Source organism: Mustela nigripes, chromosome 12, assembly GCF_022355385.1.
Source record: "Mustela nigripes isolate SB6536 chromosome 12, MUSNIG.SB6536, whole genome shotgun sequence".
NCBI lineage: Eukaryota > Metazoa > Chordata > Mammalia > Carnivora > Mustelidae > Mustela > Mustela nigripes.
In genome coordinates this window covers 39,938,247-39,952,776 of record NC_081568.1, presented here as the reverse complement: position 1 = coordinate 39,952,776, position 14,530 = coordinate 39,938,247, and the positions used below count along the sequence as shown (strand labels likewise).

General features: G+C 37.9%; 1 protein-coding gene across 1 annotated transcript; it reads right to left on the bottom strand.

Annotated features, from left to right (window-relative positions):
- Positions 1-492: 492 nt before the first annotated feature.
- SPINK13 (serine peptidase inhibitor Kazal type 13) lies at positions 493-4,901 on the bottom strand. The gene is made up of 3 exons (XM_059416325.1): positions 4,832-4,901; positions 1,273-1,310; positions 493-624 (listed from the first exon to the last, which is right to left on the bottom strand). The coding sequence occupies exons 1-3, from the start codon at positions 4,899-4,901 to the stop codon at positions 493-495; spliced, it is 240 nt and encodes a 79-aa protein (XP_059272308.1).
- Positions 4,902-14,530: the final 9,629 nt, after the last annotated feature.

The following is a 14,530-nucleotide window of genomic DNA, read 5'->3' as shown; positions in this document are numbered from 1 at the left end:
GTAATTTTTATCTATGTATGCCCACATAACCATTTTATTATTTAGATGTATAATTATACCTTTATCTATGTCTTTACCTATGTCTGTGTTGTTATCTATATCTACTTATGTCTACCAAGCAATATTTATGGGCACTATTCATAGACATGTCAATGTTATTTCTTATAAGTTTTTGAGTGATTTGAAAAAATGGATTTCTATTCATCATTTGGGTATAATCTATAGATATCTATTAATATGATCTTTGTTCAGTTCTGCCAAAACACCACTTAAGCTTTTCTTTCTTTTTTTTAAATAAGTCAACTTTGAATGTTAACTGAAATTTTCAGAAAGACTTTTCTCTTTATACATAGTATATTCTCAATCTTTTATGAACAATAGAGGTTATTTAAAATAAATATCCCATCCCTCAGTAAATCCAGTTCCTTGGCTAAGATTATTTGATATTCCTGTGAGGAAAAACAAAGAAAAAAATGGTATTTTATTTTGAACTTACCACTGATCAACACAAAAAAAACACTCATTCTTGTAAGTGTGGCCATTTGTAGCACAAACATATGATATCACATCTGGACACTCTGATGTATAAGAAGGATCCAGTGGGTAGTACATTTTACATGGGGGCTGCAAATATCAAAAAAATGTCATATGAATAACAGTCGGTAGATTTTCTTCCATCTATTCCTGGCCTGTCAGTTTCTCCCCCCTAGAAATAATATCAAATATACCTATTCAATTGATCTTTTTCAACATTTTCTTCTGGGTTTTGGTCAGGCAGGTTTTTTGCTGACTGCAGTGTCAGAAAATGTGGTGACGCATTCATCTCCTAAAGTCATAAGCATTATAAAATCCCCACTTTTTCCCCTATGTAAAGTTTCCACTTAAACTTGGAATCCCAATGCCATGAATTCATTCTAAGAAGTTTGTGAGTAAAGATATGTATGTATTTGTGAAATTCTAGGGGAAGGAGCTCCAATATAATTGTTGAGAGTGAGAGTTCTGTATTGAGGCTGGGAATAAATCCTGTATTTACCATGGTTTAACTTTATGACCTTGAGCAACTGACAGGTGTCATTTCATTTAATGCTCAGAGATGCATTTTACTGTTATAATGTTTGTGCTACATTAATTAAATGTAAGTCTGAAAAGGTTATACATGCCCAAGGTCACATGGAAAACTTTTGTTCTACATACCCCTGTGAAGTTTTAGGTCTCTCATATCAAGAGAGTGATCAGATTAGCATCACAATTCACTGAGAAATTTAAATTTACCTTAGGCCATTTATTTATATCACGTGGTTTGAAGAATGCTGCAGACAAAGTACATACACAATAGATTAAAAGAAAATCGTTCTTCGTGGAGTTTGATTTCACCCACTGAAGTTACTAGCTGAATAAAAAAAAAGTAATTACTCATTTGCACAAAAGTATACAAAATAATTTATAGCAACAGAATTTGTGGGTGGTGTTCTTTTGTTAACTAGTTTATTCATTTATTCTTTCTTTCCTTCATTTTCATAGTCCTAACTTTATAAATTTTCTATGTCACTGAGGAAAGAGTAAAAACCAGTTGAGGTTGTAGGTGTAATTTGCAGACTATGTTATTTTCATTAAGTTACCTGATTTTTGTTGACTTTATAGTTTCCTCTTCATTGCATCGGGATGAGTGTATGTACTTTGAAGTTTTTTTAATTAAATATGTTATGATAAATAAAATACTGGGCTTATTCCTACCAAGATGCCAAACTAAAGAGGATAGTAAGGTGATGATCAGAAACTTTAAGGGCTCCTTGGCTCTGGAGAGACTGACTGATTTTGGCAAACTAGTTTGTGTGAGGATGCTGGTGTTGCCTGGGGATAGAGGGTGGCCAGCTGGCTGTGGGAGAGGGAAATAAGAAAAGACTTATCATCGTCCTGCTCTTTCTTATCTCTCACTGTAATATGATCTCTCTTTTTTTAAGATTTTATTTATTTATTTGACAGAGATCACAAGCAGGCAGAGAGGCAGGCAGAGAGAGAAGGAGGGGAAGCAGGTTCCCCGCTGAGCAGAGAGCCCGATGTGGGGCTCGATCCCAGGACCCCAGGACTATGACCTGAGCCGAAGGCAGAGGCTTTAACCCACTGAGCGACCCAGGCGCCCCTGTAATATGATCTTTGAAATAGTTTGGAAAATTCTAGCTTTCCAAAAGTTAGACTTTCCAAAGTTCAAAGAGAAACTTGAATTATATTTTAAAATTTTTCCCAGAGGAAACAAGAAGCCTACCAACCTTTACAGGAATAGACTATGCCAATTGCATATATAATCTTTCTAAAATTTTTTTAAAAAGGAATACTTCTTGATTGGATTATTTGTTCTTTGGGTGTTGAGTTTGCTAAGTTCTTTATAGATTTTGGACACTAGTCCTTTATCTGATATGTCGTTTGCAAATATCTTCTCCCATTCTGTCAGTTGTCTTTTGATTTTGTTAACTGTTTCCTTTGCTGCGCAAAAGCTTTTGATCTTGATGAAATCCCAATAGTTCATTTTTGCCCTTGCTGCCCTTGCCTTTGGCGATGTTCCTAGGAAGATGTTGCTGCAGCTGAGGTCGAAGAGGTTGCTGCCTGTGTTCTCCTCAAGGATTTTGATGGATTCCTTTCTCACATTGAGGCCCTTCATCCATTTTGAGTCTATTTTTGTGTGTGGTGTAAGGAAATGGTCCAATCAAGAAATGGGCAGAGGACATGAACAGACATTTCTGCAAAGAAGACATCCAGATGGCGAACAGACACATGAAAAAGTGCTCCATATCACTCGGCATCAGGGAAATACAAATCAAAACCACAATGAGATATCACCTCACACCAGTCAGAATGGCTAAAATCAACAAGTCAGGAAATGACAGATGCTGGCGAGGATGCGGAGAAAGGGGAAGCCTCCTACACTGTTGGTGGGAATGCAAGCTGGTGCAACCACTCTAGAAAACAGCATGGAGGTTTCTCAAAATGTTGAAAATAGAACTGCCCTATGACCCAGCAATTGCACTACTGGGTATTTACCCTAAAGATACAAACGTAGTGATCCGAAGGGGCACGTGCACCTGAATGTTTATAGCAGCAATGTCCACAATAGCCAAACTATGGAAAGATGTCCATCAACAGATGAATGGATAAAGAAGATGTGGTATATATACACAATGGAATACTATGCAGCCATCAAAAGAAATAAAATCTTGCCATTTGCGACAACATGGATGGAACTAGAGCTTATCATGCTTGGTGAAATAAGTCAAGCGGAGAAAGACAACTATCATATGATCTCCCTGATATGAGGAAGTGGTGATGCAACATGGGGGCTTAAGTGGGTAGGAGAAGAATAAATGAAACAAGATGGGATTGGGAGGGAGACAAACCATAAGTGACTCTTAATCTCACAAAACAAACCGAGGGTTGCTGGGGGGTGGGGGGTTGAGAGAAGGGGGGTGGGGTTATGGACATGGGGAGGGTATGTGCTTTGGTGAGTGCTGTGAAGTGTGTAAACCTGGTGATTCACAGACCTGTATCCCTGGGGATAAAAATATATGTTTATAAAAAATTAAAAAAAAAAGAAGAAAGAAAATACTGTAGGGGAAAAAAAAAAAGGAATACTTCTTTCTAATTAAAAAAAAACAATCTTTTAATCACAAAAGTGGCTAGATATAGTAATAAAAAAGAAAAATAAAGGCCTCCATCTAGTAGAAATGAAATAAAGTTAAATTATATACTGCATACCATATATAAGAATAAACCTCAAATACATCTGAACCTAAGAAATGAGACCATGCAAAGATCAACTGAATTTCTTTTTAATCTTAGTATAGGAAAGGCTATCTAGTAGGTGAGGTGCTTGAGCATGGTTTTGATTAGCATTTTTTTTATAATGAAGTTGAATATCTTATACAGATTTAAGAGCCATTTCTGTATTTTCGGGGTATGTGTATGTGTGTGTGAATTGTATATGTAAGAATATTACTCATTTGGCAATTGGTTTTATTTTTTTTCCTCAGTTTTAAGTATTCTTGGGTATTAGATATATTAGTCCTTTATCTGTGATATGTGTTATAGATATTTTCTTCCAGTCTATCAGATATCTTTTAGTTTAAGGAATTTACACTAAAGATACACTTCAAACAATACAAAATACATAAACATGAGATTATTGCAGCATAGTTTGTAACTGCAAAGTATTGGAAAACACTAAATGCCCATATGTAGAAGACTGATAGATTAAACTTTAGTATACCCATCCAAGGAAGCTCTGTATCATTGGATAGAAGAATGAGGAAGCTCCCTGTGAATTGATATGTACTGATTTACAGGATATTTGTATATTGAGAAAAGCAAGTTGCAAACAGGTATCTGTAATATGCTATCTTTTATATAAGAAAGTAGGAGAATGACACAATGTGCACACATATGTTTCTATTTAACACAGTAAAGACAGAGATCAAAGAGGTTGGTTCTGTGAAGACGGCTGTGGGGTTGGAATGAAAGGGAAAAGGGGTATGGAGGTAATGACCCTTCTCTGAACCTAAACTTTTGCTCATTTTGTTTTATTTTCCTTGTGTTCAAAATAATTTTGAATTGCCTTTTGAATTTTTCTTGACCCATGCATTATGTAGAAACATGTTATTTCATTTTCAAATTTTGGAGGGTTTTCCACAGTAACTCCCTTCCCTAACAGGGATACCCAGTTGATGCCCACTCTGCGTGGTCCAGCCTAACATTCCCCACTTGGTCACACATGGCAATTTTTCTTTTCTACAACTTAAAGAATATCACTTGTTTCTCTCCCAAGACTTGTAAGTTTGCTTACCTGAAAAAGCAGTATGTGCCAAAGTGGAGGAAACCAGGAAAAATATGGTCGTGTAGGAAAAAGCAGCCATTTTGATCTCATCCAATGTCCTGCTCTGGTGAGACCTGGGAAAAGGCTTGAGAGAGTTTGTGCCTAATATCTTGCACAGGTGGATTTCCAAACATGAGAGAACCTACTACGCTGAGGTGTTGCATTCCTATAAATTTGACCACGATGGTCTCCACTGGCCTGATCCACTGATCAGGATCCACTGATCCACTGGCCTGATTCAGAACTGAGGGCCCTTCTGCTCCAAAGAGAGAAAGTAAACCACTATTTTTTTTTTTCCCCTGCCAGAAGCCATGTGTAATCCCAGTCCTGGCTGGGAGAGGAACTGGGCTCAGGGCTCTCATCAGGGCTGGCCCAGGCATGTTCCTTTTACATAGGTTCACCCTATAATCTACCAACTACACTGGAGTGTTCATATGAAACAGTCTACGTATTTATAAAAAATTTTGAATAAACAGGTGTGAACTGAGGACTGTCCTGAATTATCAGGGACAAGTCATTTTATAATGTGAATGCTTTGATTTCCTGGGATAGACCAGTTTCTTCAGTCCTTCATTTCCTAGCTGGGTGTCTTCTTGCAGACCACTTACACATGCTCAAATACAAAAAATGAATAGAATTGTTGGCCTTGGATCATAAAAATTATGTATACCTTCCCTGAAGCAAGAATCAGGATACATATTTAGATCTAAATATATTTTTTTATGATTCTTATATAGGTACACATAATTTTATATATATATATATATATATATATATATATATATATATATATGAGATCCAAGTTCAAATTCTAGCTTCAACATCTCCTAGAAGTGTCTTAGAAAAAATAGGAACTTCAAAGCATATTGAAATGGTCAACTGATACTATTTAAGTAAAGAGTTTATCTATATTAAATCGTCAATTGATTTAACCAAACTCTTCTCTTGTAGGGACAGAAATACTTATGACCAGAGAGAAGATGTTTTTCCAAGTCATTTCCTCAACTTCCTCCTGTCCTACTCTGTCCATTCTGTCTCTTCTCCAGATTGTAGCTGGTGGTGGGGGGGCATGCAGAGAAATGAAGGAGAACCCTATTAGCTGCTAGTGAATTTTTCCCTACCTTCATGTGCAGAGGAAGCAAAAGAAAGATACTGGAGGAGAATAAACACATGGGAAAACCTACTGACAGAGAAGAAATGCAGATATCCTACCACCAATGTGAACTAAGGATGGAGGAGATGAAGAAATATTACCTGAGTGAGTTGCTGCAGAATGTGAGCCTGCTCTAGTCACCCTGGGGTCAGAGCTAGCCTGGAGTAAAGTTGCTGTTCTATGAATCTGTGGCCAGGGGCATGCTGAACACAGGGAACAGCCTCCTAGCTCAGTTGAGTAACCACTTACTTGGCATGAACTTAATCTAACCGCTCTTTCCTACTTTGATCCCTCTCTTGAACCACCTCCTCTGGTGTTTCCTGTTCCAGGAGGCAGGGACAGATCTTAAGGTTCCAACCTTGTGGTTTCTGATTGTGAATCATGAGAACAAGAAGAACCATATTTGCAAAAGCTTGACCATATGACCATATGTGCAAGGGTTAATTGCCTACCAATTCCAGATGATCTGGTGGACTTTCTTGCCTGCTTCAAGGCTAATTCATTGTTCTGGTTTCTTCTGCCTCCTGAGGTCACTTAGTCCATTCTGCTGCTCAGGAGGTTTACCTGTTTTATCTTTCTAGGACATGACTTCTCACATTAGCCTGGGAAACGAGGGTACCATAACCAGTAATCTTTGCAGTACTCAAGCCTCCCAGTTTCTCCACTTGTCCCTCTACTTCAGCATAGGAAAGCCTAAAGACGTGCCATTAACTGGAAAGTTTCTATACATAAACCTTAAACTCTCTCAAGTAGTTAGCACACCTTTTGCTGTTTTGCCTTTTCTTCTCAACCTGAGTCCCATAGTTTGACATTTATATTTAACTTATTGATATGGCCATACTTTCTTGATATCCTTCCCTTCATTCTTCCCTTCTTTCAAGTCAGAATAAACTCAACTTCCTGTTTTCCTACACTAGACATCAGTTTATCTTAGTTGGTTACCTAAACCTGCCAGACTCCTAAGGAAGCCTCTTATTTAATATCATGCTGCGAATTACGCCACCCGTATCTATGTAATTATTTTTTAATCCATTTTTTCAACGATCTGACCATGCCTCCCCTATATGTCTTTGAGTAGAAAAGTTCACCTCTTCTTTATCAAGTAGGGAAGCTTCAGGACGAACCAACTCCACTTTTTTTTTTCTCTTTGCCTTATAATTCTGGAAATTTTATCATTTACCTTTCTTTCTATTTTTCTGCCTCTCTTCATATCACCTTAGGAGGGATCTACACATTCATCCATCCCTTTCTTTCTGCCAATACCTAGTTATGTGGTATTGTGGTATTATGTGGTATCATTACATTTATTCCTTATAATAATCCCATGAGGTTTATAGCATTGTGAGACTTATATAAAAGAAAAAGAGACTGGGGCACCTGGGTGGCTCAGAGGGTTAAGCCTCTGCCTTCAGCTCAGGTCATGGTCTCAGGGTCCTGGCATCGAGCCCCACATCGGGCTCTCTGCTTGATAGGGAGCTTGCTTACCCCTCTCTCTCTCTGTCTGCCTCTCTGCCTACTTGTGATCTCTCTCTCTGTGTCAAATAAATAAATAAAATCTTTAAAAAAAGAAAAAGAAAAAGAGACTGAAGCTTAGAAGAGTATATTCATTTGCTGGAGCTAATTAGCTACTAATGAGTGGTATGAAGTAACTAGCTACCGATGGTCAGAGATGGGATTCAAACACAAGTGTGTTTAACTACAAAGCCTGTATTCATTTACTTTTTCTCATCTTAGAGAATGAATGTTCCCTTTAACATCTAGCAGTCTTCTTAGATCAACATCATGAACGCCTTGTATGATATCTTGTGCTTTTCTTGGCGGCATCTTTGATTTTCTCCTCCTTGCCTCTCATTCCAAAGCCAGTCCTCTTAGTCTCTACATAACACTGCCTCCTAGGTAATTAGATTGTATGCCCCATGAAGGAAAAGATCTTACCTGTACCCGATATAAACCTTGTAATTGTAGTACATTGCAAGGGGGTTTTATTAGCCACTTAAAAGGTATTCAGTAATATGTATGCAAGGAAAAAAGGAAGAAATCTATTCATTTTTGTGTGTTTCACTTTGTTCTCTGATTTTGTTGTTGTTGTTTTTGTTTTTTTGAAGATTTTATTTAGTTAGTTATTTGTCAGAGAAAGAGCGTGCACACAAGCAGGCAGAGGCAGAGAGAGAAGCAGGCTCCCTGCCGAGCAAGGAGCCCAATGTGGGACTTGATCCCAGGACCCTGGGATCATGACCTGAACAAAAGGTAGCAGTTTAACTGACTAAGCCACCCAGGCGTCTCGTTCTTGGATGTTTTTGAGAATGTATTTTCCCAGATGTGTTTTGGAGATATTATGTCTAGTCCACTAAGATATAACCCTCCTGGAATTTTGAGTGGAGTCAGTAACATCTTTATAATGCAGTCTTTTCATACATGAATGTGACATGCCTTCTTTTCAACTTGCAGGGGAATTCTTCTACGTGCTCAATGTATATGAATTCCTAGAGTGCAATTTTTAAAACACAACCTGATCTTGTTGCCATATTCAAATCTTCCATTGGCTCTTTCTTGGTTATATTATGGGTTTATTATTTATGGTAAAACCAGAATGTGAAGAAACTTAACATCTTATTTTTTATAACTGAAATCAACTTTTTCATGAATATCTAAATTCAGTTAATGATAGACATAAATTATCTTGGGGACCTATGACTTTGGGAGCAGGATATGGAGGTTTAGTGAAGTATGGATCATAAGAAGAGTGACAATAAGGGAAGAACATAATCAGGGTTTTGGATCTGCTTAGCACTAGTCTCAAACTTTCTAGTGTCTGTAAAATCAGTTACTTCAGAAATTAATTCAAGTGAGAAAAGAAAACTGCATACACTTTCCAACTAAAGAAAACTTAAAAAAAAAAAAAGATATTTATTTATTTGACAGACAGATCACAAGTAGTCAGAGAGGTAGGCAGAGAGAGAGAGAGAGAGGAGGAAGCCGGCTCCCTGCTGAGCAGAGAGCCTGATGCTGGGCTCAATCCCAGGAACCTGAGACCATGACCTGAGCCAAAGGCAGGCTTTAACACACTGAAACACCCAGACACCCCAACACAGTTTTATCTGTTGAAGATACAGAGAGGTCTTTGGCTAATAATTACCTGTTGCTTCTGTGGAGCTCCATTTCCCTGGTTTTCAAAAGCTTAAAAGATCCTTTGTGTACTGGCATAATGTTAGTTTTGCCAGATAGGAAAGGCACTAACATTAAGAAGATGATCTCTCCTGATCTTTGTAGGAAAATGGTGGCTGGAAAAGTTAGATTTCTTCACCCATCTTTCAGGAAAAAAAAAAAAAAGAAAAGAACTTAATCTAAATCTGGAGAGTACATAAAGTTGCCCAATGTCCACATCTGCAGTAAAACTGGAAAACAGACAATATTATCTACTTCACATTCTGTGCAATTGGGGATGTACACTTCCAACACCAGCAACATTAACACAAAAGATAGAAAGAAAGGTTACAAATGATTGGAAAAACACTATTTACCAGGTTGACATAATTGAAATTTATAAAACAATACAGCTGCTTCTGGTTCTGTAATAGATACGTATACTTTCCCTATTTTTACCACTAAGTACAAATGAAGTATATGTAAAATAAACATAGGAAGACAGTAAGCAAGAGAGAAAACAGATTGGCTAGACCCGGGAACTGAAGAATAATACGGTGGTGAGTTTCCTTGATTTTCTTTTTCCTTCATGTATCCCAGACTTGAAGCTGAAGAAGAGAGCAACCTGGAAACACCAGGAGACACAGGCTAAAAAACAACCCTGCCAAAAGCCTGTTCTCTCTAGCCTAAGGACCAAGAAAGGAACACGAATGACTTTTTTTTTTTTTTTTTTTTTTTTGCCTCAAAACATTATATTCAAGAAGCTATCATTCTCACCAGCCTAGGTTTACAGTTGGGTTTCTTGTAGGATCTATTTCATTAGTGGTAGAAACTGTAGGCAAACCATGGGTAGCTCAACCCTCTGTAAGGCACTAACGCCTTATCAACATATTTCTACCTTTTTGTTTAACTGGTAGGGTCTTATTCCTGATGGAACTAAGTAATACACTCATTATTACTATTTATATGTAATGTCCCATAGGTCTGGTCACGTCATTGACATTAACTAGATACCAACAGGTAGAAAAAAGGATGGCCAGAATTCAATTTGACTCTACCATTCCTTACTGATTACCCATTTAATACCAGGCTTTATGCTAGGTCATAGAAATGGCCTGGTATCCATTAAATTACCGCTGACATAAATCTTAGCATTTTATTAAAAGCAGGTGACAAGAAGAAATCCAAAAAACGTAGAAAGGCAGCCAGCTAGGAGATGTGGCAGTTGGTGAGGAAAACCTGAGTCATGTGTGGAACTAATAGCAGAAGAAGAGACAGAACCCGCCCAACATAAGATAATTAAAAGAACAGAACACTTTCTTCTCTTTGCCTGAATAAAAACTGGGAAAATCAAAGGCTCATGTTTAAGAACATAATTGAATCCTTACTAAAATGTCTTTTTATTCAAAGATATTTGACCTTTTTAAAAATTTATGGCAGGATCAATGTAGCATAGATGTTCTTGAAGCCTGAAAGAAAATAGGAAAAGATGAGAATCTTGCAGTTAGAAGTTTTTATATGTTTATATGTTTTTACATTATTTTTAATGCAACCCATAGTTTAAGAAAGAAATTTTAGGGGCGCCTGGGTGGCTCAGTGGGTTAAAGCCTCTGCCTTCGACTCGGGTCATGATCCCAGGGTCCGGGGATGGAGCCCCGTGTTGGGCTCTCTGCTCTGCAGGGAGCCTGCTTCCTCCTCTCTCTCTCTCTCTGCCTGCCTCTCTGCCTACTTGTGATCTCTGTCTGTCAAATAAATAAATAAAATCTTAAAAAAAAAAAGAAGAAAGAACATGCTATTAAAAAAAAGAAAGAAATTTTAAATTACAAACAAAACACAAATATACATATACTCACATACCTGAAGCATCATAAAATCCTAGTTACACTGTGTGCAATGCACTCTGGTATTTTCTATTGTATTCTGTTTTCTCCTAGTTTATTCCATTAAGATGCATGTTGTAACGCACTTTGATTTCACAACGTATTTGTCAATCAGAGCCTTTAGTAGAAAAGATATTGGTTTAAACAGTGAGAATTAATGTAAGCATTAATACTTGGGGCACGTGGGTGGCTCAGTGGGTTAAGCTTCTGCCTTCGGCTCAGGTCATGATCTCAGGGTCCTGGGATGAGCCCCACATAAGGCTCTCTGCTCAGTGGGGAGGCTGCTTCCCCCCCCTCTCTATGCCTGCCTCTTTGCCTACTTGTGATCTCTGTCAAATAAATAACTAAAATCTTAAAAAAAAAATTAATACTTGATCTTGGCAGATATGTGTGTTCACTTTGTGTGTGTGTGTGCACATGCGTGCAAGCTCATTCCTGGGAAATAGGCAACTCACACAGATTAGAATATTGAAAAGAAAAAATCCCCTAGCAAGACCACACCAGCTCTGGACCTCCTCCAGTCTGGGATGTTAATGGTGGGTGGAGATTCCAAGCTGAGAAAAACCCGACACTTTGAAAGATAAACCATAAATCAGAGGGAAGAGGAGCCAGGTTAAACTGTGGACATAAATCCACCCAATGTGATTTATGTTGCAGAATCTTCTGACTTTCTTTCTGAAGAAGTCATGTATATGCTGTAGTTTTAACTTTATCCTTCGATGCCGTATTTCCTTTTGGATAGTAAACAGCTTTTTTATTGAAAAAAAAAAAAAAGACATTTACCCATGTGCCTCTAAATGTGCTGGGTAGTATGCAGCGAAGTCAAAGGACAGCCTCATGGATTCACCTCGAGTGGATAGCGGGACAGCAGGGAAGTTGGAAAGGAGTGCTCTGTGCCAGATTTCTGGGCAGAAATAATTGGTGAAGTGTGTGGATATGGCAGCATGGGGATGAAAATGATAGGAAAGGAGAACAACAATTTAGGAAAGCATTGAGGCAAAAATATGTTTTCCTTCTCATTTTATGCTTGAGAAAAAAGTATGACCTTTGAAAGTTAAGCAGCAAACACTTGGGCTACACAAGGCTAAGCTTTAGTCTCTTGGAAAAAGGATTCCTGGTAATGTCAGGAAAGAATGGATTTTTTTTTTAATTTTTTAAATTTATTTTCAGTATTCATTGTTTTTGCACCACACCCAGTGCTCCATGCAACCCGTGCCCTCTCCAATACCCAAGCATGGATTCTACCCGAAGAAAACACAGTAAAAAATTAGCTACTGAATGGTATATAAGGTGGACCTTACAGCAAATCAGGAGCAGGGTTATCATAATCAGGACCCATAACCCTAGTGGAAGAATGTGCAAATTTGTCAAATTTGGAATCGTGTAAACTGCACCTAGCACTTTTTCAAAATCCATAACTAGGATCAGTCTGAGCCTCATACTCTGGAGTGGAGCTAAACTTAATTAAGGGGTTTCAACGTCTTGACTGAGGGAAGAGAGCAGTTATCTGGATGAGAGGTGGACAGTCAGGACAGTGGTCATCAACAGAATAAGTTCAGACCTTGAAAATCCCTAATATTAAAGCTGGGGGTCCAGAGAGCTATAGGCCTATCTTATGATCTAGAAGTTACCAGCAACCCTGACAATAGATGGTGAGAAATGCTTTGGAGAATAGGATGAATTTTATTGTGAAGGTATTGTTTGAGATACCATGGGAACATCCAAGTAGATGGAGCTCATAACTCTAGTGGGACTTGAAGGGCTTCTGGGGTCATGATAATGTCTGATTTCTTGGTCTGGGTGATTTTTAATTGGGTGTGTTGATTTTGTGAAATTCTTCAATCTGTTAACTTTCAACCTGTGCAAGTTGCTATACACACACACACACACACACACACACGTACATACACATACATATATATGAAATATCAATACTATTTTATATTAGAAATCTTAGAATTACGTTAAGATAATAAAGATTAGCCAATTAAACTTAACAGTATGCCAAAGAATAGTTTACAATGAAGAAGTAGGATTTATATCAAGAATGAAAGGACTGGGGCACCTGGGTGGCTCAGTGGGTTAAAGCCTCTGCCTTCGGCTTAGGTCATGATCCCAGAGTCCTGGGATTGAACCCCATATCAGGCTCTCTGCTCAGCAGGGAGCCTGCTTCCTCCTCTCTCTCTCTCAGCCTGCCTCTCTGCCTACTTGTGATCTCTATCTGTCAAATAAATAAATAAAATCTTAAAAGAAAAAGAATGAAAGGACAGTTACATATTAGAAAGGAGATTACTATAATTTATTATATCAGTAGGTGAAAAGACAGTTTTTATATAAAAAATAGATAAATATTGGAAGTGAATTGAATAAAATCTCTATATTGGAATATTATTTGCAATAAATAGGAAAACTGTCAAAGATTTTAAAATATTGTAAACAAACTGCTGGTGAGTAGATAAATTTGTAGAACTTTTAAACTCCCAAATGAGAATTCATCATGGGTGGCTCAGTCAGTTAAGCATCTGCCTTCAGCTCAGGTCATGAACCCAGAGTCCTAGGCTCAAACCCCACATTGAGCTGCATGTCAAGCCCTATGTCAAGCCCTATGTCAAGCCCCACGTCCAGCTCCCTGCTCAGAGTGGAGTCTGCTTCTCTCTGACCCTCACCCTACTAGTTCTCTCTCTCTCACACTCTCTCTCAAATAAATAAGTACAATCTTTAAAAAAAAAAAAGTTGTTTCTATAAATATTCACAACAGGACTTTTTGTGACACTGCTTAATGGAAATCACCTTACAGAGTTGGTCACAGTTTGGTTTATCTATGAATGAAAATATAAGTAACTATTAAAAAATAATATTGTAAAAGAATGTTTATTGACATGGAACTATTTCTTCATATACTATGTGACATATAAGTGCTCAGAAACCATACTACAGCTGAGTAAAGAGTCAGTGAGTGATAAAGACACAATGACAGTGATGGTAGAAAAGGAATGGACAGCCAGCTAGGAATATGAATAATGTTAAGCTGCTATCATTCACTGTATTTATTAAACGAGTCAAACAAATTCTCATTCTTAACAACTCAGTCAACACACATAGAAAACAGTACCTCCCAAGTATAAAAAATACTATTTATAAGTTAGAGCAAAGAGATTAGGTTAGTTGCCACTGATGACAATCACCCTGAAGGGTCCAGGCACACCAGGTCATGGTGCCATCCAAAAGAATCAATATTTCATCAATGTTCCATAATATACATGTTGATAATTCATTTGATCTCTGTAGTCCTATTCTTCTCCTAAGACACAGAGACCAGCAGCAACAGCCCAGGCTTCCAGTGTCCACACATAATATCAGGTTGTTGCAAAAGCACTGCTTTAGCTAGGAGTTCATTCTGGCAGTTGCAACTAGCCACCTTCCTTTGGATATTCCTGCCTCTAACTCCTTCCCCTCCAAACTCCCCAGGCTGCTGCTTCCCAGTGTTGCACA

What these genes read in the sequence shown, in the direction of transcription:
- SPINK13 (XM_059416325.1), bottom strand. Translation starts at nt 4,901, where the DNA reads ATGGCTGCTTTTTCCTACACGACCATATTTTTCCTGGTTTCCTCCACT. An exon ending in GGCACATACTGCTTTTTCAG is followed by an intron (nt 1,311 to 4,831) that starts GTAAGCAAACTT and finishes CTTTGTCTGCAG; the next exon opens with CATTCTTCAAACCACGTGAT. An exon ending in ATATAAATAAATGGCCTAAG is followed by an intron (nt 625 to 1,272) that starts GTAAATTTAAAT and finishes TGATATTTGCAG; the next exon opens with CCCCCATGTAAAATGTACTA.